The sequence below is a fragment of the Myotis daubentonii genome, chromosome 9, assembly GCF_963259705.1.
Source record: "Myotis daubentonii chromosome 9, mMyoDau2.1, whole genome shotgun sequence".
Classification (NCBI taxonomy): Eukaryota; Metazoa; Chordata; class Mammalia; order Chiroptera; family Vespertilionidae; genus Myotis; species Myotis daubentonii.
This window is the reverse complement of record NC_081848.1, coordinates 46,340,018-46,362,523: the sequence shown is the minus strand read 5'-3', so window position 1 is coordinate 46,362,523 and position 22,506 is coordinate 46,340,018. Positions and strand designations below refer to the sequence as shown.

The window sequence follows — 22,506 nt, the reverse complement described above, 5'->3', positions numbered from 1 at the left end:
TGCTTGTTTGTAGTTGCAGTCGTAGGATTGACCCTCAGAGCTATTTACTGTTTATATTTGCTGATGTGACTCTTAGATAGTTTATTTTTCATAATGGCTGTGCTTAGTTGCCTTACAAAATTCCTAAAAATTTAGCAAATACTTCTCATGAGCCAGTACAGACTGGTTCCAGCATACCACTGGGATCGATGGTCAGTGAGGACATAACAGAGTTTGCCAAGGTCTCTGAGCCTAGATTGGCTCTCCAAATGCTGAGCTTTTCTTCTCTCATGAAGAAAATATTAGCAAATGGAATTCAATCATTCTCATAAGAGAATGGTTCTTCACAACCACGTGGGATTTATATCAGTTATGTGAAGCTGGTTCAACATTCAAAGAGCAATGCAATATATCACAACAGACTAAGAATATTTGTGTGTGTGTGTGTGTGTGTGTGTGTGTGTGTGTGTGTAAAATCTTGGCTATTGTGAATAATGCTGTGATAAACATGGGAATGTATACATCTCTTCAATATCCTGTTTTCACTTCCTAGGTTACATACCCCCAAAAAAGTTGCTGGATCATATGGTGGTCCTATTTTTAAATTTTTGAAGAAACCTCCACACTCTTTTCTTTAGGAGCCCAATGAATTTCTATTGCCACCAGATTACACAGGGGTTCCCTTTTTGCAACATCTTTGCCAGGATATGTTCTTTCGTCCTCTTAACAATAGCCATTCTTACAGGAATAAAGTGATATCTTATTGTGCTTTCATTGGCATTTTCCTTATGAATAGTGATGTTCAGCATCTTTTCATGTACCTTTTGGTCATTTGGATGACTTCTTTGGAAAAATGTCTATTCACTTTCTCTGCCCATTTTTTAATTAAATTTTTGGAGGTTTATAGTTTTGTATTTTGTATATTAACCCCTTATGCAATATATTTTTCCCATTCTGCATGTTACCCTATTTTTTTTCTCTTGCTGTGCAGAAACTTTTTAGTTTGCTGTGCTTCCACTTGATTTTTGCTTTTGTCACTTGTGTTTTTGAATTACATCCAAAAAAAAATCTTTACTACAATGTCAAGGAGGTTCTTTTCCATGTTTATTTCTATAAGTTTTACAGTATCCGGTCTTATGTTAAAAACTTTATACCATTTAGAGTTCATTTTTGTGAGTGGTGTAAGATAGGGCCCCAATTCATTTTTCTGAATGTAGTTATTCAATTTTCCAACACCATTTATTGAAGAGACGATCCTTTCTCCATTGAGTGTTTTTGACTTCTATCCTATATAATAAAAGGCTAATGTGCAAATCGACCAAACACCAGAATGACTGGTTGCTGTGACATGCACTGACCACCAGGGGGCAGATGCTCAATGCAGGAGCTGCCTCTTGGTGGTCTGTGCACTCCCACAGGCAGAGAGCCACTCAGCCAGAAGCTGGGCTTACAGCTGGCGAGCGCAGCGGTGATGGTGGGAGCCTCTCCCGCCTCTGTGGCAGCACTAAGGATGTCCAACTGCTGGCTTAGGCCATCAGTCAGACTTCCCCCAAGAGCTTCCGGACTGCGAGAGAGCACAGGCCGGGTTGAGGGACCCCTCCCCACCCCTGAGTGTACAAATTTCATGCACTGGGCCTCTAGTGCAGTGGTTCTCAACCTTCTGGCCCTTTAAATACAGTTCCTCAAGTTGTGACCCAACCATAAAATTATTTTCATTGCTATTTCATAACTGTAATGTTGCTACTGTTATGAATCATAATGTAAATATCTGATATGCAGGATGGTCTTAGGCGATCCCTGTGAAAGGGTCGTTCGACCGCCAAAGGGGAAGCGACCCACAGGTTGGAAACCACTGCTCTAGTGTCTAATATTAGTTGACCACATAAGCAGAAGTTTAATTCTTGGCTCTCTATGATGTTTCATTGGTCTAGGTGTCTATTTTTATACCAGTACCATACTGTTTTAATTACTATAGTTTTGTAGTATAGTTTGAAAGCAGGAATTGTAATGCCTCTGGCTTTGTTCTTCCTTCTCAGGATTGTTTGAACATTTGGGGTTTTTTATGCGGCCACACAAATTTTAAGGTGGCATTTTATTATTTCTGTGAAAAAATGTCATTGGAATTAGGATAAGGATTGTGTTGAATCTATAGATGGTTTTACTTGGTCTGGACATTTTAACAGTATTAATTCTTCTAATCCACAAGTCTGAGATATCTTCCATTTGTTTGTGTCTTTTTCAATTTCTTTCATCAAAGCCTTGTAGTTTTCATTGCATAGATCTTTTACTTCCCCGTTTAAATTTATTCCTAAGTATTGTGTTCAATGTTGTTGTGAATGAAATAGTTTTCTGTCTTTATTTTTCAGATGTTTCATTGTTAATGTATGAAAACACAACTGATTCCTGTATGCTGATTTTACATCCTGCAACTGTACTGAATTCATTCATTGGTTCCAATGGTTTTTTTGGTTAGTCTTTAGGAATTTTTCATATATAAAATCACACTGTTTGCAATAATAACAATTTTACTTCTTCATTTGCAGTTTGGATGGCTTTTATTTCTTTGTCTTGCCTCATTGCTATAACTAAAACTTCCAGTACTGTGTTGAATAAGAGTGGTAAGAGGGCACCCTAGTCATATTCCTGATTTTTTATTTAAAAAGCTTTCAATTTTCTACCAATGAGTATGTTAGCTGTGATTTTGTCATGTATCATATTTTTTTTCAAAGAATTTTGCAAAGAAAAAATTTATTTTTAGTTAACTCATATTTTCCTGGAAATGAATTCATTAACTCTGCCTGGTGTGCCTTGTTTGCTATCCAGTTTCAGTTAGAGTGGTATGGGTTGTGCATTTGCTTATTGAGCATTTATTATGTCTCTTCTGTGTGCAAAGACTACTCCAGTTATCATTTTAGTGAGATTTTGAGCTTTGAAGGTAGATAAAAATTTAGAGATGAGGTTCTTTTTTTGGGTGGGAAGGGGTCTCTTGTTATTTCACCTTTATCATTTCTGATTTTGTTTATTTGGGTCCTCTCTTTTTGCTTCTTGGTGAGCCTGGCTAGAGGTTCATCAATCTTGTTTATCCTTTCAAGGAACCAGCTCTTGGTTTCATTGATTTTATGTATTGGTTTTTTTTGGTCTCTATGTCATTTATTTCTGCTCTAACCTTTATTATCTCCTTCCTTCTGCTCACTCTGGGGTTTTCTTGTTGCTCGCTTTCTAATTGTTTGAGTTGTAGAGTTAGATGATTTACTACCATTTTTTCTTGTTTTTTGAGATAGGCCTGTAGAGTTATAAACTTCCCTCTCAGGATTGCTTTCATTGTGTCCCATAGGTTTTGGATTGTTGTGTTTTCATTGTCATTAGATTCCAGGATTTTTTAATTTCTTCTTTGATCTCATTGGTAACCCAATCAACATGTAATAACATGCTATTCAGCTTCCAAGTGTTAAAGTATTTTGGGTTGTTTTTATTGTAGTTTATTTCTAATATTATGCCCTTGTGGTCTGAGAAGATGCTTGGTATGATTTCAATCTTCTTGAATTTGAGGAGACTTTGTCTGTGACCCAATATGTGGTCTATTTTTGAATCTGTCCCGTGAGCCCTTGAGAAGAATGTATATTCCGTATCTTTGGGGTGAAGTGTTCTGAAGATGTCTATTAAGTCCATCTGATCTAGTGAGTCATTTAGGATTGCTGTTTCTTTGCTGATTGTTTGTCTAGAGGATTTATCCAGTGATGTCATTGGTGTAATAAAGTCCCCTACTATGATTGTATTGTTGTCGATATCTCCTTTAATATCTTTCAGGAGTGTTTTTGTGTATTTGGGTGCTCCTGCATTGGGTGCATATATGTTTATCAGGGTTATATCTTCTTGTTGTATTGATCCCTTTAGTATTATGAAGTGGCCTTCCTTATCTCTTGTTATGGCCTTCACTTTGAGGTCTATTTTGTCAGACATAAATATTGCTACCCCAGCTTTTTTTTCATTTCCATTTGCCTGAAAGATATTTTTCCATCCCTTCACTTTCAGTCTGTGTGAGTCCCTTGTTCTGAGGTGGGTCTCTTCTAGACAGCAAATGTGTGGGTCATGTTTTTTTATCCATTCAGCCACTCGATATCTTTTGGTTGGAGCATTTAGTCCGTTTACGTTTAAAGTTATTATTGAAAGGTACTTGTGTGTAGCCATTTCTTTTTTTGTGTGGCTGTTTTCTTTCTGAGCTTTTTATTTCTTCTTTTTACACCAGTCCCTTTAGCATTTCTTGCATTGTTGGCTTGGTGGTGACAAACTCCCTTAGCCTTTTTTTGTCTGTGAAGCTTCTTATTTCCCCTTCAATTTTGAATGATAGCCTTGCTGGATAGAGTATTCTTGGATTCAGTCCTTTGCTTTGCATCACTTTGTAAATTTCTGCCCATTCTTTTCTGGCCTGATGTGTTTCTGCTGAGAAATCATTTGATAATCTAATGGGAGATCCCTTGTATGTAAATTTCTGTCTCCCTCTTGCAGTCTTTAAGATTCTCTCTTTGTCCTGAACATTTGCCATGGTAATTATGATGTGTCTTGGTGTGGGTCTTTTCAGGTTCACCTTGTTTGGGACTCTCTGTGTTTGTGTGATTTTTTTCTTCCCACTTCTGGGAAGTTTTCTGATATTATTTCTGGGAAGTTTTCTGATATTATCTCTTCAAATCGGTTTTCTAACCCTTGTTCCTCTTTCTGTTGTTCTGGCACCCCTATTATTCACATGTTGTTTTGGTTCATGTTGTCCCATAGCTCCCTTAGGCTCTCCTCCTGTCTTTTAATTTTTTTCTCCAATTGCTGTTCAGTTTGGGTGTGTTTTGTTTCCCTGTCTTCTAATTTTCTAATTCGGTCCTCCGCTTCTCCTAGTCTACTGTTGAAACTTTCAATGGTGTTTTTTTATTGCAGCTATATCACTATTCATTTCTTCTTGGTTCTTACATAATTTATTGATTTTTTCATCTGTTTCTTCTTGCTTCTTGCATAAGTTGTTGATTTTTTCCTCCATCTGGTTTATTGACTCTATGACCCTTAATCTGAATTCTTTTTCTGTCATGTTGCATGCCTCTGTATCACTTAGCTACTTTTCTGGTGAGTCCTCCTTTTCTTTCCTTGGGGGTTTCTTTGTGTACCCATGTTTGATCGTACCGCCATATCTAGATGTTGAGTCGTTCAGTGGCTGCTCCTTGGGTGGCAGTGGCTCCTCAGGCTGCGGTTGCTCCTCGGGCAGTTGTGGTAGCAGCTGCTCCTCAGTTGGTAGCAGCTCCTCTGGTGGGTGCTGTTCACAGTTGCGGTGGCTCCTCTGGCTGGTGGGGGGAGGCTTCACACACAGCTGCTGTTCCTCAGACAGAGGGTGTGGTGATCAGGAGGCTGCTGTTCCTTGGATGGGGGCCCATATTTATTACGTTGAAGTGTGTTCCTTCTATTCCAAATTTGTTAAGAATTTTTAACATGAAAGAATGTTGTAGTATGTCAAATGCTTTTTTTGCATCTATTCTTATGTGACTTTTCTCTTTCATTCTACTAAGGCAATGTAGAATAAATTTTTAAAAATTCAGTTTTCATGTACAGTTAATATACAATATAATACTAGTTTCAATTGTAATAACATACTGATAAGGCACTTATACACATTACTAGAGGCCTGATGCATGAAAATTCATGCAAGAGTAGGCCTTCCTTCCCCTGGCTGCTGGCACTGCCTTCCCTCCAACACCCAGGACCCAGGCTTCCCTCGTCTGGCTGCAGGCACCTGGGACCCAGGCTGCTTCCCTCCGGCCACCCTCAGACACCGAGGACCTTGGCTGGCTTCCCTCCAGCCCAGCTTTGTCAGGAAGGACATCCAGAATGTCATCCAGAAGGATGTCCAGTCTAATTAGCATATTATCTTTTTATTATTATAAAGTACTCAAAGAGCATACTGCCTAAGTTTTTCTCTAGGCATTTTGTTTTCAGGTTTTGTATCCAAATATTTAAACTGGCTTAAGTTTATTTTTTATATGGTTTAAGAAAGTGGTCTAGTTTCACTCTAGTATATTTTATAAAACAATGAAATGAAAGGATGAGAAAGCCTTAAAGATTTGCATCTTTTTGCTGCTGTTGTTAATCCTCACCTGAGGATATTATTTCCATTGCTTTTCTGAGAGTGTGAAAGGGAAGGAAAGAGGGAGAGTGGAAGGGAGGAAGAGAGAGAGGGAGGGAGGGAGAGACAGGAAGGAAAGGAGGAAGGATGGGAGAGAAAGAGAGAGAGAAACATCAGTGTGAGAAACATCCTCCCACTCACACCCCAACTGGGAGCAGGGAGTGAACATAAAATCTTGGTACAGCCCTTGTTCAGTAACCTATGACCCTTTGGTGTACAGACCAGTGTTCTAAACACTAAACACAACTACCAGGGAAGAGACTTGCACCTTTAGTACTCCCATCCTTATTTTGATATGGCTTACACTTCCTAAGTTCATGACAGAGGCTAACTGATTGTCTTTTCTTTCCACAGTGATGGACACAGCAGACTCCACATCTGATGAGCCCCTTGTCAGAGGCAAAAGTGGGCAAAATCTCCAAAAGATGCTGAGAGGAGTAGGACTGTCAGTTGAGTACTGGCTGCCAAAGCTGCAGGAACAGCTGGGTGTGACCTGTGCAGAGGCCTTACAACACATAGAAGAAAAAGACCTCCAGAAGCTAAAATCCCAGGCACAACATTCCTGGGAGAAAAGGGCTCTGGAGAAGCTACTTAACTCAAATAGCCTTTCAAAGTTACAGGAGTCTCAGGTGAAAGTGATAAAGGAAGAACAGAAGAAGGCCGAACAGGCACTGCAGGAGCTAAGAGACTTGCTATCAGAAGGGAGGCAACGACAAGAACAGGAAGTAAGGAAAAAAGAGGCAGAGCTGAGGCAGGCAATGGAGATTCCCAAAGAGTACTGGCCACCCCCCGAAAAATCCTTAAGAGAAGTGATGGAACACATGCAGGGACAACTCAACCTCATGGAGGCCACACTGTCTCACAGGCAAAACCTCCCAGACAGAGATCTCGTGAGATGGGCATCTGGAGGGCTGGCCCTGCAGGGAATTTACAAAACCAGCTACCAAAAAGAGCTTATACAGAAGAGAGAAGAGCTTCTCAATGTGCCCAAGGAGTTCTTAATCTCTGGCCCTGAACATGGCACTCGGATGGAAACCAGGGAATTTACATGTTCTCAAGAAGAATCCCAGTTCACCCAGATGACAGAGAAGCTGGGCTTCAGTGTAATTGCCTCAGCCAAGGGCAGAGGTTGGGGATTTAGCATGGAAGCTGGTATCGACCACAGCAAACATTCAGAATCCAAGGAAACCCAACAATCACATTCTGAGCACTCCTATTTCTGCTCTACCAAATTCAGCTATGTCCCACTTGCCTCCTGCCACTTTCCCATGGATCAGCTCCAGTTCTCCAAGGCTGCTCTCCAGGAACTGAAATGCATTGAAGAACTTCTGAGTCAGTCTGCAGACACAGATAGACTCCCCGTGCTGAGGCGCAGTACTGAAGCTTTCTTCCACAGGTTTGGCTCTCATGCCAACCAGAGCCCTCTGCACCTGGGAGGAATCTACTGGTGGAAAGCTCTATCAGAGGGTTTCCGAAGTGAGCAGCTGGCAGAAGTTAAACAGCAGTCAGCAGAGGCCCTGAATGGTTACATAAGGGGCAGCTACAGTGGCTTTGGAGTGAAAGTTGCTGCAGGTGTGGACGGGTCAGGCTCTCATTCAGAAACTGCCACCCAAAGCACAACCTTGCAAAATCTCCAAACCAAAGTCCAATTATCTGTGGCCCAGACAGGTGGCCCACCAGAAGCAAATGGCTTTCTCCAGTGGAAAGCTGGCCTAGTTGCCAGTAATCAAACCTGGAGTGTCATTGACCGGGGCCTTCAGCTGGTGCCCGTTTGGGACATCATCCTCTCCAACCACAGAAGTGATTTTAAGGATCCATTTCAGGTAGCTAGCTTACTGAAGGATAGCTACACTGCTCTGACTGGCATCACTGCCCAGATCCAGGATGGAGAAGAATTAGTGAGTGTTGAGAAGGAGGCTAGGGTTTTCCTAGAGGATGTGAAATTCTGGGAGGTATCTGATCCTGAAGAGCAGCTTAAAAAACTGATAAATTTCATGCAAATGTTGAGTCAACAAATAAAAAGTTATGACACTTGGGTTAATATTTGCCTCACAGATTGGGGTCTGCAGAATTTTCTGGTAAACACTGTCAACTTTTGCAAAAATTCTTCCATTTATGAAACTGCGTTTATTAAATCTCAGTTGCGCAGCCTGTTGTATCCTCACATCTACAGAGTGAATAACTTCCCTCAGGCTCGTTCCATCATGCAGTGGGTCTTCCAATCAAAGTCAGAAGAAGAGCACATCAACATCTCCCAATTTTCTGAATTAATTAAAATCTTAAAGAAAACCCACAATGACCTCAAAGAAGCAATGGCCAAATCTGAGTCTGCAGAAACAGTGGAAGAAGCTCAGAGAAAGGCCACTTACGAGGTCAGTTTGTGTCTTGGCTGCTTCTTGAATTACCTCCAAGAAACAGAGCAGCCAGACACAAGGCTCTTGCTGCTTTCCATTGCAGTTGGTGCAGGTTATCATGTGGTACACAGTACGTTTCAGTATCTCCTGGGGTGTGAGGAGTTAGACTTCCTACTGCATGAAATGCAAACTGCCCAAGATAAATACCAGGAACTCAAAAATATTTGCATGTACAGAGCTCAGGCATTCCTGGTGCTCACAGGTCTGACAGCTACCGCTGGAGTCATGGCTGTCACTCCTGAGGAGAAAACACAACGCTTGGCATTAATATGGCGACTCATGGGCCAATTTTTGTCAAAAGAAGTTGTCCATGTCCTCTCCAAACCTGGAGCAGATCAGGATTGGGAAAACCTAGAGAAAGACATGAGATTGCTCATTGATGGTAATTATGAAGCCACCCTTTCTCCATTGAAAATGGATGAGATAACAAAAAACTTAGAAAGTATTTTCCATGAAAAGAAACAATCCCACGATCCACATCATAACAGAAATAGAAAATGGGAAGGTATAGAACATACAGCCTTCCTAAAATTACTTCAGTGTCTAGGGCTAGAACATTACTACCCAAAAGGGATGAGCAGAGCTAACTTCCATCTGATCAACAAGATTTCTGTATACAACACGCAGCCAAGCTCTGAAAGGGAGCTTCCCTTATATTTCCTTCAGAAGCTACAAGTGCTGGATTATGGGCTGAGATACCTGGTCTTCAGAAATGACGAAAACACACAGAATCAAGTCTATCCAGGTGCCTCAAATCAAGAAAATGAGGCTTTTGATTCATATGAAGACTTGTTTGAAGACAGTGATACTAATCCTTCAGATACTAATCCTTCAGATACTAATCCTAGGCCCCATATTCACCCTATGGATGTTCAGATGGCAATTCTTCAGTGTGCAGATGATTTTGCCAGACAGTATATTTTTTCCAAACTTTCCATTTGCCAGTTTGCACTCCCTCTTCTCATACCTAATCCCTGCAGTTCTCAAATTGAATTCTCTTTCTGGTCTCTCAGTCAAATTAGAAGGAGCTGGCAGGAAGCAAGGAAATCACCAAAAGAGGAGAAGATCAATTACAAGAATAAGCAGATGTGTCATGTCTCGACCCCCATTGTGTCCTTTATAAGAGTTGGAAATAGCTTCTCAGCTTCCAAATCTCAGATCATGAACTGTCTTCTCAGTAAACGTAAACATGATGTCTTTTTCCACCGACATTGCAGAGGAAGCACCAAAGACTGTCTCTTGATGGGGGGAGTGGTGGAAATCTGCTGGTTCTGCCCTGGAGGGGATGATGAGGACAGATTTGACAACTGTGTGACCTTCACCAATCTCCATGGAGATGCAAAGGAACATAAGAAGCAACTTACCTTTCTGCAGGAGGTCTCTTCTCTCATTGTTGTCCTCATGTCAACTTCTGACGACAATGAAGAAAACAGAAAAATTGTTCGTGATCTGAGGCAGTCACCAAGACCTCTGATATGTTTACTTGAAAATAAAGAAAATAACATGACCAATAAATCTAAACAAACAGTGACTATTGGTCTCAGGAACAGAAATGAAGCAGAATTAACAGAGGAGCTTGCTACTGCAATCAGACATTTGCTGGAGCTCTCAAAAACTGCTCTCAGCTTAGAGGACTGTATCCCATTTGCTCACAAGCAAGGATTCCTTATTGATGGAGACCAGGGAGACTGCAAGGAAGCCAAAGAAAAGGCAGAGGTCCTGATAGCTCTACTGAGAGAATTAAATATATCTAAGGTGAAGGAAAACTTACTGCCCCTTCAGGGACACCTGTGGCATCGTTGGTGTAAAAAGGACAAAGAACTCTATCATCTAAGAGACAAAGGGAATCGAAGCATTGAACAACATAAGAGTGAGATTGAGACAGAAAAACAAAGAATACGGAATCAACAGTTGACCAGAGCCTTTCCTCTCAATGACTTGATGCATTCTGTCCTTGAAATTCTCCAAAATCTTTCAGAAACTCCACCCACACACTACTTTTTGCAATGGCTGAGTGTGTTTTTGGACAACCTGACTTCAGGACACTTGGAAAAACTGAATGAAAAGAAAAACGATTTGTGGTCTCTGATACAAACAGAAAAGCAAAAGGCACCAAAGAGCACTGACCTCCAACATTGGCAAAAAGAGATAGAAGCTATCTCCACAGAGATTAGTGACTGTACATTGGGAATTGAGCAACTTCTCAGAGAGGTTGGCCAGATCTATGAAGCTCTGGAAGAAGCTTCCCCCACTAAAAATACCCTTTATCTCTCCCTTCCCCAGATTGCTGCAGATCTGATGATATCTGGTGTTCCCATTGAGCTGATGGATGGGGATGTTTCATATGTGCCTCTAAAGTGGGTGGCAGCTCTTTTTGACAAGGTCTCTGAGAAACTTGGAAACAAACGGCTGTTTGTTCTCTCTGTCCTTGGCCTACAGAGCTCAGGGAAGTCCACTCTGCTGAATGCACTTTTTGGGCTGCAGTTCACCGTCAGTGCTGGGAGGTGTACTCGGGGGGCCTACATGCAGCTCCTGAAGGTCGAGGAGACTTTCACAGAGGAACTGGGCTTTGACTTTGTGCTTGTTGTGGACACAGAAGGCCTTCGGGCCCCAGAACTCAGTAACAAATCCAAAAATCGTGACAATGAGTTGGCAACCTTTGTCATTGGACTTGGAAACTTGACTCTGATCAATATTTTTGGGGAAAATCCATCAGAAATGCAAGATATCCTACAAATAGTTGTTCAGGCGTTTATGAGGATGAAACAAGTAAAAATATCCCCAAGTTGCCTTTTTATTCATCAGAATGTGGGGGAAGTCACAGCTAAAGATCAAACTATGGAAGGAAGGAGGCGGTTAGAGCAGAGACTAGATGAAATGGCAGCAACAGCAGCTGAGCAAGAACAGTGCTCAGATGTAACCCGCTTTGGTGATATCATTAAATTTGATGTCAATACTGATGTCTTCTACTTTGCTCACCTCTGGGATGGCAATCCCCCAATGGCCCCTCCCAATCCTCGCTACAGCCACAATGTCCAGGATCTGAAAAGCAGAATTCTGATGGCTGCCAAACAGGAGTTGAGGGGAAGCATCATGAAGATCTCAGATGTGAAATTGCGAGTTCAAGATTTGTGGAGAGCCCTAGTGAATGAGAACTTTATTTTCAGTTTCAGGAACACCCAAGAGGTCATGGCCATGAGCAAATTGGAAACTATGTATAATTCCTGGACCTGGGAGCTAAGGAGTTATGTGCTAGACTTGCAGAACCAGATCATCAACCAGATAATGAATGGGAAAATCCAGGAACTGACATTAAGCACACTTGAGGCTCCAGTTACAGAAAAATATAAAGCCATCCAGCAAGAACTTGACCAATATTTTAATGAAGACCCAGAGAGTGAAATAATGATTCAGTGGAAAGCAAGTTTTGAAAATAAATTAATAAATCTTAAAGAGGCACTTATTTTTGAGAGCAAAAATAAAGCCAAGGGACATATCAGTTACAAAAAGAATCAAGAAATACTAGATAACAAAAAGTCAGGTTATGAAAAGGAATTATTGGAAAGAAGCCGAGAATTGGCTTTAACTGTAAAGGATAAAGAATTGAGTCAGGAAGAGCTGCATGTCAAATTCAATCAACTTTGGAAAAAATGGGTCTGTGATGTGTCCTCAACTGCCCCTACAGTCACAGAGCCTAACATTGATGTGCATTCTGAAAACATCCTTTTGGACTATTTTAAAAAGGAGACAGACATGGTGAATATACTGAAGGAAAAGTCTAGAAAGGAGTTTGAAATCAATTATGAAAAACATGTCAAAATGAGCAAAAGGTTGTACGTATTTACAAGGAACTTAGAAGTACATGATAAAGAGTCCATAAATAGGACTACTGACCGCATTCTTTCAAGATACACTGAAACTATTAAAAAACTCCAAAGGCTACAGCGTGATTACAATCCAAGTTATTTTCATGAAATACTGAAAATAATAGAAGAGGAGGTGAAATCTGCACCCACTGAAGAAAGATACACATTTACAAGAAAGTACAAAATTGACTTATCTTTGTGTTTATTCCAAAGAGCATCTGAGAATTTTAAGGAGATGCATAGGGCATTCAAAAGAGCAAATGACCCTGTAAATTATTTGGAAAGCAAGAAAGATGATTTCTTCATGAGCTTTAAGATCTCTTGTCAAGGAGCAACCTCAGTCAAAACGTTTGTTGATTTTCTATGGCACAAACTAACTCCTGCCGTCTCCGACACGATTTGGGGGAAAATGGCCCCTAAAATTGCTGGGGACATGCGAGCTACCTGCCCAGCATTCAGTGGAAACAGGGCTAACCTGGAGAAGCACGTTCTTGTCTCCCTGGCAGAAAATGAAAATTTTGATGATTACTGGGAGTACATTCATAATCCTGAATCATTTTTTAGGAATTATATTCAACGACATATTGAAAGTTATTGTTCAGAACAAAGAAGTAATAAAATAAAGACTGTTTTAAAAATAAGTGTAGATGACATCAAGAATGCCATCCTCTCAGCTATTCATGAATCCACAGCAATAGCCAAAGATAAAAGCAGCACTGTGTCTGGGTGGTTGGATTTGTTTTGTGATCACCTGGGGAGTAAGCTGAACTTTCCCCGAAAAGACTTGGTGAGCATTGAACACCAGGAGATTAAAGATATTGAGTTTCTCAAAGAAGCCATGAGTGAAGCTTTGGATCCCGCAATGATCAAAGTGGAACAGGAGTGTTTGAGTAAGCCTGTGGAAGACATGGTTTCTGACATTCAGAACATGCTCTCTGAACATCTCTGTGGCTGCTGGAAACAGTGTCCTTTCTGTAGAGCAATCTGTACAAACACAATCCCTAACCATGACGGAGATCACAGTGTTCCTTTCCACCGTCCTAACGCTGTCAATGGATGGCAATATTGCAAAACAGAACAGTTGTGCCTTAATATCTGTACTAGTTCAGTAGCAAGTGACAATTCATTTAGACCAATATTTGGTGATCCCACGTCCATCCCATTTAAGACCTATCGACAGGCAGGAGGGGAATATGCCACATGGAGCATCACCCCAAACACATCCACCCAGCCATACTGGAAATGGTTTGTCTGTCACTTCAGAAAGGAGCTAGAAGAAAAATATCAGAAAAAATTTACAGGTTGGGGTGAAATCCCTCATGCATGGACCAATATCACAAAGCAAAATGTGCTTGATGACTTGGAAAAGCAATAATACTCAATGCCCACAAAAGAGTACCAGAATCTGAACAAGAGTCACAGTACCTGAACAATCCAAAAATACCTACTCCTCACAATGGGAAACTTTTTTTCCATTTTTCAAATGAAATGGCTAAATATAAATCAATTAACATTTCAAAAGTTAAAGATTTCCTGTTGAAAGGACTTCCTTTTTCTTTATCTCAATTCCGTCTGGTTGAAAAACAAATTGCTAAACTATATTAAAATACAACAAAATCAAATAATATCTATTTAAAATTCCTACTTCATATTTTAAGCTATTATTCTGAATGCTTTTTATTTTAAAATATATAATATTATATGCAATCTCAGAGAAAGTTGTTTTCATGGAGTGAAATCAAAATCATTATAGACAGCTATAAATTTCTATAGATTAACTATATGAACATTTCAAATGAATGTACAGTTCTTGGCTGAATGCTACAAATTGCCTCTGAAATCTTGAGAAAAAGTTAACCCTTGAATGCAAAAATATTGATGGGAAGATGATTCCCAAGCATAGTGATATTTAGACATATTCTCTTCTGGGAAATAATAACACAGACTTGACTGAGCCTGTATCAATTCAGGAAACATTATTAAGCAAATATAGGCAATAGAAATTAAATTATTGTTTTTCTCATGTAAGTAACACCCTCATCTTCTCTGGCACCTTGGCAATTCCCTGTGCCACGCTTAAATAAAACTTCTAAAGGTTCATAAGAGCTTAGGTATTCAAAGCCTTGTATTTGTAAAAGCTTAAGAAGAACTGGCTTTTGGAACAAGGTTTATGAGCAGGTGAGAAGGATTTCTTTATTCACAGCTGTCAACAAAAGTCAGATTTCATTATGCCATTAATAATTGTAAAAACGATTCCTTTAAGAATAAAATAGCAAAGAATATATAGTTTTTAGATTCTGATTATTTCAATAAGATATTCTTTTATATACTAAAATGTAAGGAAATGCTTATCTCCAAAATAGGCACCTTTGTGACTTTTCGCACTGTATGAGTCAAAGGATCATGATCAGAATACAAATGAAAAGTTCTCTGATGGTAACCAAGAGTCTGAGAGGGGAAATAAATCACCAATCTGCAAACCTACACCTTCTGAAACACTGACTTATGCTGGCTCTCAAAGCTACTGACTTAAAATAATCTTGATACAAAAAAATGTCTTCACGTTGGACATAAGAGCATCCATGTCTTCCCTATATAGGCACTCTCTATGCCTCCATAGCCACTGTAAACAGACAATGAACAGCAGTCAAAACCTTGCATCTTCAGAGCTGGGAGATAGTGCTGATTCCACTTTGAACCTCCAAAGAACCTCAAGCATACTCTCAGTTTGAGGTCAAATGACCCATGTCTCCAAAAGAAATGCTTGGACAGAAAAATTATAAAGGAAACAGGTGTCCTAGAGCAGTATAGTTTCCCTTTTGTTCTCTGGAAAACAGTCTCAGTAAGAGTTGGAAGGACCTCTATTATAGTAACATATAGAAATGTTTAAAAATGCTTTTAAAATGTCTAAAAATGATAAAAAGGTTTTAAAATGTTTAAATTAACTTTCTTGAAACTTAAAGTGTGATATTAAGGACACATTCCCCACTGCCCGGAAGTGTGTGTACCCCATAAATAAGGATTTGAACTTCGATTACTGACTCAGAGTGACTTGCTAAGATAACCTTAAGTGTAAATAATGTACTCTCCCTAAATAACCACAAACAGCCCCTGACCTTGTTTAAGATTAACGTGTGCATGGATGTAATTCATTGATAGCCACCTAAACTGCTGCGGGTACGAACAGGCTTTAAAAATGGATCCTGGCCAGCCAACAATGCTCACCTGTCGAGACAGCCACAAAGACAAGTCCCTTTGTCAGTCCGGCAAGTGAAGCTCCATGGTCCTCGAAGCTCCATGCTCCTCTCCCTGCCAGAAGACAAAAAAACAAACACAAAATAAAACCGGCTAGTACCTCCCTATGGAGGCGCGCACGGAGCTCTCAGGTGAGGAACTCCGGCCCCCTGCATCCAGACCAGACCAGACCAGCTGCAGGGCCCCAGAGAACAGCACCACTGAGACCCCATCAAGCCTGTACCTGCAGCATCAAAAACTTTTGAAAGTAATAAAGGGCTCTGTGATTTGCAACTGCATATGTTTCATGTGGTGTGATTCCTCTGGCAGTTAATTAAGTCCATTTGCATATGCTTAAAATTAAAATTAAAGCTTCTGGTCCTTTGGTTCTAGGCCTCCCCTTGGTCCTGCTTGCATATAGCAGCCTCTTCGCTAGCAAGTACTTAAATGTCCCAACACCTGCAAGGTTAAAATTTATCAAAAGGGACGCCTTAAATAAACACCCCAGATCCTTTCCCGGAATCCACTTGGGACAACCTCCTAATATGATCATATTCAAATGGTAACAGAAACAGAATCCCTTGCACACCCTGGAGCATGGCTCTCACAAGACTGCACCCCCTAAAACTGCAATGTTCAGTTAACATTTGCTGAATGCTTTTGTTATTTGTTTAATGAATCTAGAATGGTCTTTAAGAGGTATCATGTGCCATACATTAACTTTGATTTTCAATCTAAAATTGTTGTCTATAAATAAAAATCACCTTTGATAAATTCCTCAGACATTTAAGCAGTGTGATTATTAAATAAGTTTTAGGCCAGAGCCTGTGCCTCTGAGGCAGAGTGGTCACCATATGTCTCCAACTCATGCCTGGGTTTCCATCCATCACCTCTCAAAACCTCTGGTCACACACACCTAAGGAAACCCCAGGTTGCCTCTGTTCTGCGTGGAACCACCTGGTCTTCATGCAGAAAAATGCTAGGTGGTGCTGCCATCAGGGATTTCCCTGTAAGGATGAGCCACATACCTGACCCAGACCACTGTGATGGGGGCACAAGGTGGTGAGCAGGGCCTTTGTAAAAGCCCAGAAGCAAAAGTGAGCAGCCAGCTGGGCAGCAGCTGATGCCCCGGGACATGCCTGACCCCAGTCTGCAGCCCCTCTAACCTCTCCCGACAGCCTCCAGGGTGCACAGCAGATTGTCAATGTCCTCAAGCTGAACCCTGAGGAGATACAAAAGAACTAGAAGCACCTATTCAAGGTGAACACTAAATCTGTGGGCAGCTCCTTCACCTGCAGTCAAAATTGTCCCAGCAAAGGTGCACCTCCAGATGGAGGTTACAGTCTAGGCCAGGGGTGAGCAAACTTTTTGACTCGAGGGCCACACTGGGTTCTTAAACTGGACTGGAGGGCCGGAACAAAAGCATGGATGGAGTGGTTGTGTGAACTAATATTTGTGTGAACTAATATAAATTCAAAGTAAACATCATTACATAAAAGGGTACGGTCTTTTTTTTTTTTAGTTTTATAAATTTCAAACGGGCTGGATCCGGCTCGCAGGCCGTAGTTTGCCCACAGCTGGTCTAGGCCCAGGAGGGCAAAGAGAGAGAGAAGAGGCCCAAAATGTGACCACTTGGCTCCCACCCCACTCTTCCTGCCACCTCCAATTTGTAGCTAAATGTCTTTTACACACACACACAAACACACACACACACACACATTTTAGATTCAGAGGCTGTGCTGCTGTGCTTAAGAGATTTAAAAAAAAAAAAAAAAAAAAAAAACCTGAGGTCGTGTCCCAGAGCAAATGGAGTGAGCAGCTGAAACTAATAACATCCACCCCAAACTGGCTGGTGAGACGGTTTGCAGCCGGGAAGAGCAGAACTCCCCTGGAAAGGTAAAAAAAAAACAGGGATTTGGGCAGGAAAGTTTGCCAGACCTCTGAGTCCAGAGGGTCGGAGGGAGACCGCATGGCAGACAGCCGCGTCCCTTGGGACAGGCACAGCCCCTGACGGGGGAAAGGAGAACCGCGGGATTCCTGGCGCCGCCAGGGAAATTGAGAGCTGGGTTCTGTGATCACAGAGGACTGAGCCTAAAGGGGGCAGCCTGAAGAGCTGACCAGACCATGCAGTCCCGGTAAGAGAAGAAGCTTACAGAAACCAAGCCTTCCCCGTTTCCGCGGCCGGCGTTTGTTTGTTTGTTTTCACTGAATCCTGTTCATGGGACATTTCGGATACAGACACTCACCTGTGCTGAAGAGAGGGAGAGTGTGTGGAGGAGTGGAATCTGGGGAGAGACTGAGGAGAGAAGGGGGGCCGGAAGAGGTGGCAGCGAATTGAGTGCTGAGACACCCCTGAGCCCAGGACTGGGGCAGCCATTCTCTCCGGAGAGTGAGACTCCTCCCCCCAGCCCCCAGGCAAGGAGCACAGCCACACCCAGATTCCACCCTGTACGAGATCAAGGATTAAAATAACCTGATCAGTCCCTGGGAGTTAACAGGGTCTGGCCTATAGAGGGATTTTCAATCCCAGCAACAACACAGCGCCGGTAACTAACTATTACGCAGCCAGCTCTGGGCAGTGAACTTCCACTGGAAAGAGAGGCCCTATAGCCTCAGAGGCCAACCCCAGAACACTGCCACCCAGAGGCTGACCCACGAACTGACTCTTTGCTAAACACAAAATAAGGCAGTCTGGGGGAAAAATGCGGCCTGCTTTAAAATAAGGACTGTGGTTTACAACACAGAGGAACAGTGTATCGCAAGGAAACTCAACACTCTCCTGAATACCTGGCAGGTCTAAGGCGAGCCACACTGAAGAATAGAAAAACCGAAGGACCTTCACTACTGCCATTTTTTTTTCTTTCTTTTTTCACCTTTTAACTAAGAAACCAATTTTTTTTTCTCTTCTTCTTTTTTTTCTTTTCTTTTTTTTTTCTTCTTTTTCCATCACCTGATTTTACCCTTTTAATTACTACCTTCTTATTTTTAACCAGTATTATTACTGCTACCATTTTACCATTTTTTAAAGTGCCATTTTATTTCCTCTTTATTTTATTTTGGGATTAGTGTTCTCCATTCTATTTTCATCGTTATATTATTGGTTGTTTCTAGTTTGCATTCATCTCCAGGGAGCTGTTGCTGGAATTTGTTGGGATTAATGGCTGTTCTATAGGAGTATTCTCCTCATATAAAAAGTCTCTTCCCCCCTTCCACTTCATTCTCTCTTTTCGCTCTTTTTTTCTTTCTTTCTTTTCTTTTCTTTTCTTGCTTTTATTTTCCCCCCTCCTTTTTCCCAATTTCATTTTTGCACTCCTTTTTTTTGGTCCCTACTTTTCTTTTCTTTTTTCTCTTTTATCTTTTTCTCTTCCTTCTTCCTTATCCCCTAATTCTCTTAATTCGGGTGGTCACCTTTATTTGGGGTTATTAATATCGTGAATATATTTGTGTATAGTGCCTGGTATGTGGTGCCTTGTTGTGTTGTATTTTGTGCCTTTAAATCAACGCAGCAGATCCAAGCAACAGCAACCTCCTGAGCACCACATCCTCTGCTGAGGAACAGCAGCTGTACGTGAAACCTCGCCCCACCAGCCAGAAGAGCCACCACAGCTGTGAACAGCACCCACCAGAGGAGCTGCTGCCAACTGAAGAGCAGCTGCTACCGCAACCGCCCGAGGAGCAACCACAGACCAAGAAGTCACTGCCACCAAGGGAGCAACCACTGAATGACTCAACGTCTAGATATGTCAGTGAGATCAAACATGGGTAGACAAACCCCCAAAGGAAAGAGAAGGAGGACTCTCCAGAAAAGCAGCTAAGTAATACAGAGGCATGCAACATGACAGAAAAAGAATTCAGAATAAGGGTCCTAGAGTGCATAAACTGGATGGAGGAAAAAATTGACAACCTCTGCAAGAAGCAAGAAGAAACAGATGAAAAAATTGATAACATATGGAAGAAGCTAGAAGAAACAGATGAAAAAATCAACAACTTAAGTAAGACCCAAGAATAAATGAAGAGTGATATAGCTGCAATGAAAAACTCCATTGAAAGTATCAACAGTAGACTAGGAGAAGCGGAGGACCGAATTAGTGAATTAGAAGACAAGGAAGCAAAACACACCCAAAATGTACTGCAATTGGAGAAAAAAATTAAAAGACAGGAGGAGAGCCTAAGGGAGCTTTGGGACAACATGAAACGAAACAACATACGAATAATAGGGGTACCAGAACAACAGAAGGATGAACAAGGATTAGAAAACCTATTAGAAGAAATAATATCAGAAAACTTCCCTGAGGTGGGGAAGAAAAAAGTCACACAAGCCCAGAGAGTCCCAAACAAGGTGAACCCGAAAAGACCCACACCAAGACACATCATAATTACCATGGCAAATGCTCAGGACAAAGAGAGAATCTTACAGGCTGCAAGAGAGAGACAGAAATTTACATACAAGGGATCTCCCATTAGATTGTCAAATGATATCTCAACAGAAACATATCAGGCCAGAAAAGAATGGACAGAGATTTACAAAGTGATGCAAAGCAAAGGACTGAATCCAAGAATACTCTATCCAGCAAGGCTATCATTCAAACTTGAAGGGGAAATAGGAAGCTTCACAGACAAAAAAAGGCTAAGGGAGTTTGTCACCACCAAGCCAGCAATGCAAGGAATGCTAAAGGGACTGGTATAAAAATAAGAAATAAAAAGCTCAGGAAGAAAACAGCCACACAAAAAAGAAATGGCTACAAAAAAGTACCTGTCAATAATAACTTTAAACGTAAACGGACTAAATGCTCCAAACAAAAGACATCGAGTGGCTGAATGGATAAAAAAACATGACCCATACATCTGCTGTCTACAAGAAACCCACCTCATTAGAAGGGACTCACACAGACTGAAAGTGAAAGGATGGAAAAATATCTTTCAGGCAAATGGAAAGGAAAAGAAAGCTGGGGTAGCAATACTTATATCGGACAAAATAGACCTCAAAGTGAAGGCCATAACAAGACATAAGGAAGGCCATTTCATAATACTAAAGGGATCAATACAACAAGAAGACATAACCCTGATAAACATATATGCACCCAATGCAGGAGCACCCAAATTCATAAAAAAAATCCTGGAAGATATCAAAGGAGAGATCGACAACAATACAATCATAGTAGGGGACTTTAATACACCACTGACAGCACTGGATAAATCCTCTAGACAAACAATCAGCAAAGATACAGCAATCCTAAATGACTCACTAGATCAGATGGACTTAATAGACATCTTCAGAACACTTCACCCCAATGCCACGGAATATACATTCTACTCATGTGCTCATAAGACATATTCAAAAATAGACTATATATTGGGTCACAAGCAAAGTATCCCCAAATTCAAGAAGATTGAAATCATAAAAAGCATCTTCGCAGACCACGATGGCATAATATTAGAAATAAACTACAATAAAAACAACCCAAAATACTCAAACACCTGGAAGCTGAATAGCATGCTATTAAATATTGATTGGGTTACCAATAAAATCAAAGAAGAAATTCAAAACATCCTGGAAACTAATGACAATGAAAACACAACAATCCAAAACCTATGGGACACAATGAAAGCAGTCCTGAGAGGGAAGTTTATAGCTCTACAGGCCTATCTCAAAAACAAGAAAAAATGGTAGTAGATCATCTAACTCTACAACTCAAAGAATTAGAAAGAGAGCAACAAGAAAACCCCAGAGTGAGCAGAAGGAAGGAGATAATAAAGATTAGAGCAGAAATAAATGACATAGAGACCCCAAAAAACAATACAGAAAATCAGTGAAACCAAGAACTGGTTCTTTGAAAGGATAAACAAGATTGACAAGCCTCTAGCCAGACTCACCAAGAAGCAAAGAGAGAGGACCCAAATAAACAAAATCAGAAACGATAGAGGCGAAATAACAACAGACCCCACAGAAATACAAATGATAGTTAAAAAATACTATGGACAGCTCTACTCCAACAAACTAGACAACCTGGAAGAAATGGACAAATTCCTAGAAAAATACAACATTCCAAAACTCAATCAGGAAGAATCTAAAAATCTCAACAGGCCAATAACTATGGAAGAAATTGAAGCAGTCATCAAAAAGCTTCCATCAAACAAAAGCCCAGGACCAGACGGCTTCACAGGGGAGTTTTACCAAACATTCAAGGAAGAACTAAAACCTATCCTCCTCAGACTACTACAAAAAATTCAAGAGGAAGGAACACTTCCAAGCTCATTCTATGAAGCCAGCATCACCCTAATACCAAAACCAGGTAAAGACAACACAATGAAAGAGAATTACAGGCCAATATCCCTCATGAACATTGATGCCAAAATCCTCAACAAAATCTTAGCAAATCGGATCCAGCAGTACATCAGAAAGATCATACACCATGACCAAGTAGGATTTATCCCAGGGATGCAAGGATGGTACAATATCCGCAAATCAATAAACGTGATACATCACATAAACAAATTGAAAGAAAAAAACCACATAGTCATATCAATTGATGCAGAAAAAGCATTTGACAAAATTCAACACCCATTTTTGATAAAAACTCTCAGCAAGGTGGGAGTAGAAGGATCATACCTCAACATAATAAAAGCCATATATGGCAGGCCCACAGCCAACATCATACTCAATGGACAAAAACTAACACCATTTCCCCTAAGAACAGGAACAAGACAGGGATGCCCACTCTCACCACTCCTGTTCAACATAGTACTGGAAGTGTTAGCCATTGCAATTCGGCAAGAAGAAGAAATAAAAGGCATCCAAATTGGAAAAGAAGAAGTAAAACTGTCCTTACTTGCAGACGACATGATATTATACATA

The 22,506-nt window shown here is 40.8% G+C and overlaps 2 protein-coding genes and 1 long non-coding RNA gene across 4 annotated transcripts in view; all 3 read left to right on the top strand.

The window, feature by feature from the left end:
- Positions 1 to 15,748, top strand: part of LOC132240922 (interferon-induced very large GTPase 1-like) — a 154,424-nt gene extending 138,676 nt beyond the window's left edge. Inside the window, exon 4 of the mRNA XM_059708772.1 lies at positions 14,528 to 15,748. The gene's annotated coding sequence lies outside the window, so the exon portion shown is untranslated. The remainder of the gene's footprint in view (positions 1 to 14,527) is intronic.
- Positions 1 to 15,748, top strand: part of LOC132240920 (interferon-induced very large GTPase 1-like) — a 60,541-nt gene extending 44,793 nt beyond the window's left edge. For both annotated transcript variants that reach the window (XM_059708770.1, XM_059708769.1), the window contains exon 2: positions 6,491 to 15,748. In XM_059708770.1, the coding sequence (XP_059564753.1) occupies positions 6,493 to 13,791 (7,299 nt within the window). In that variant the 5' untranslated portion in view covers positions 6,491 to 6,492 and the 3' untranslated portion in view covers positions 13,792 to 15,748. The remainder of the gene's footprint in view (positions 1 to 6,490) is intronic.
- LOC132240925 (uncharacterized) overlaps positions 1 to 22,506 on the top strand; it is a 220,938-nt gene that overhangs the window by 166,785 nt on the left and 31,647 nt on the right. The gene's annotated exons all lie outside the window — the stretch shown is intronic.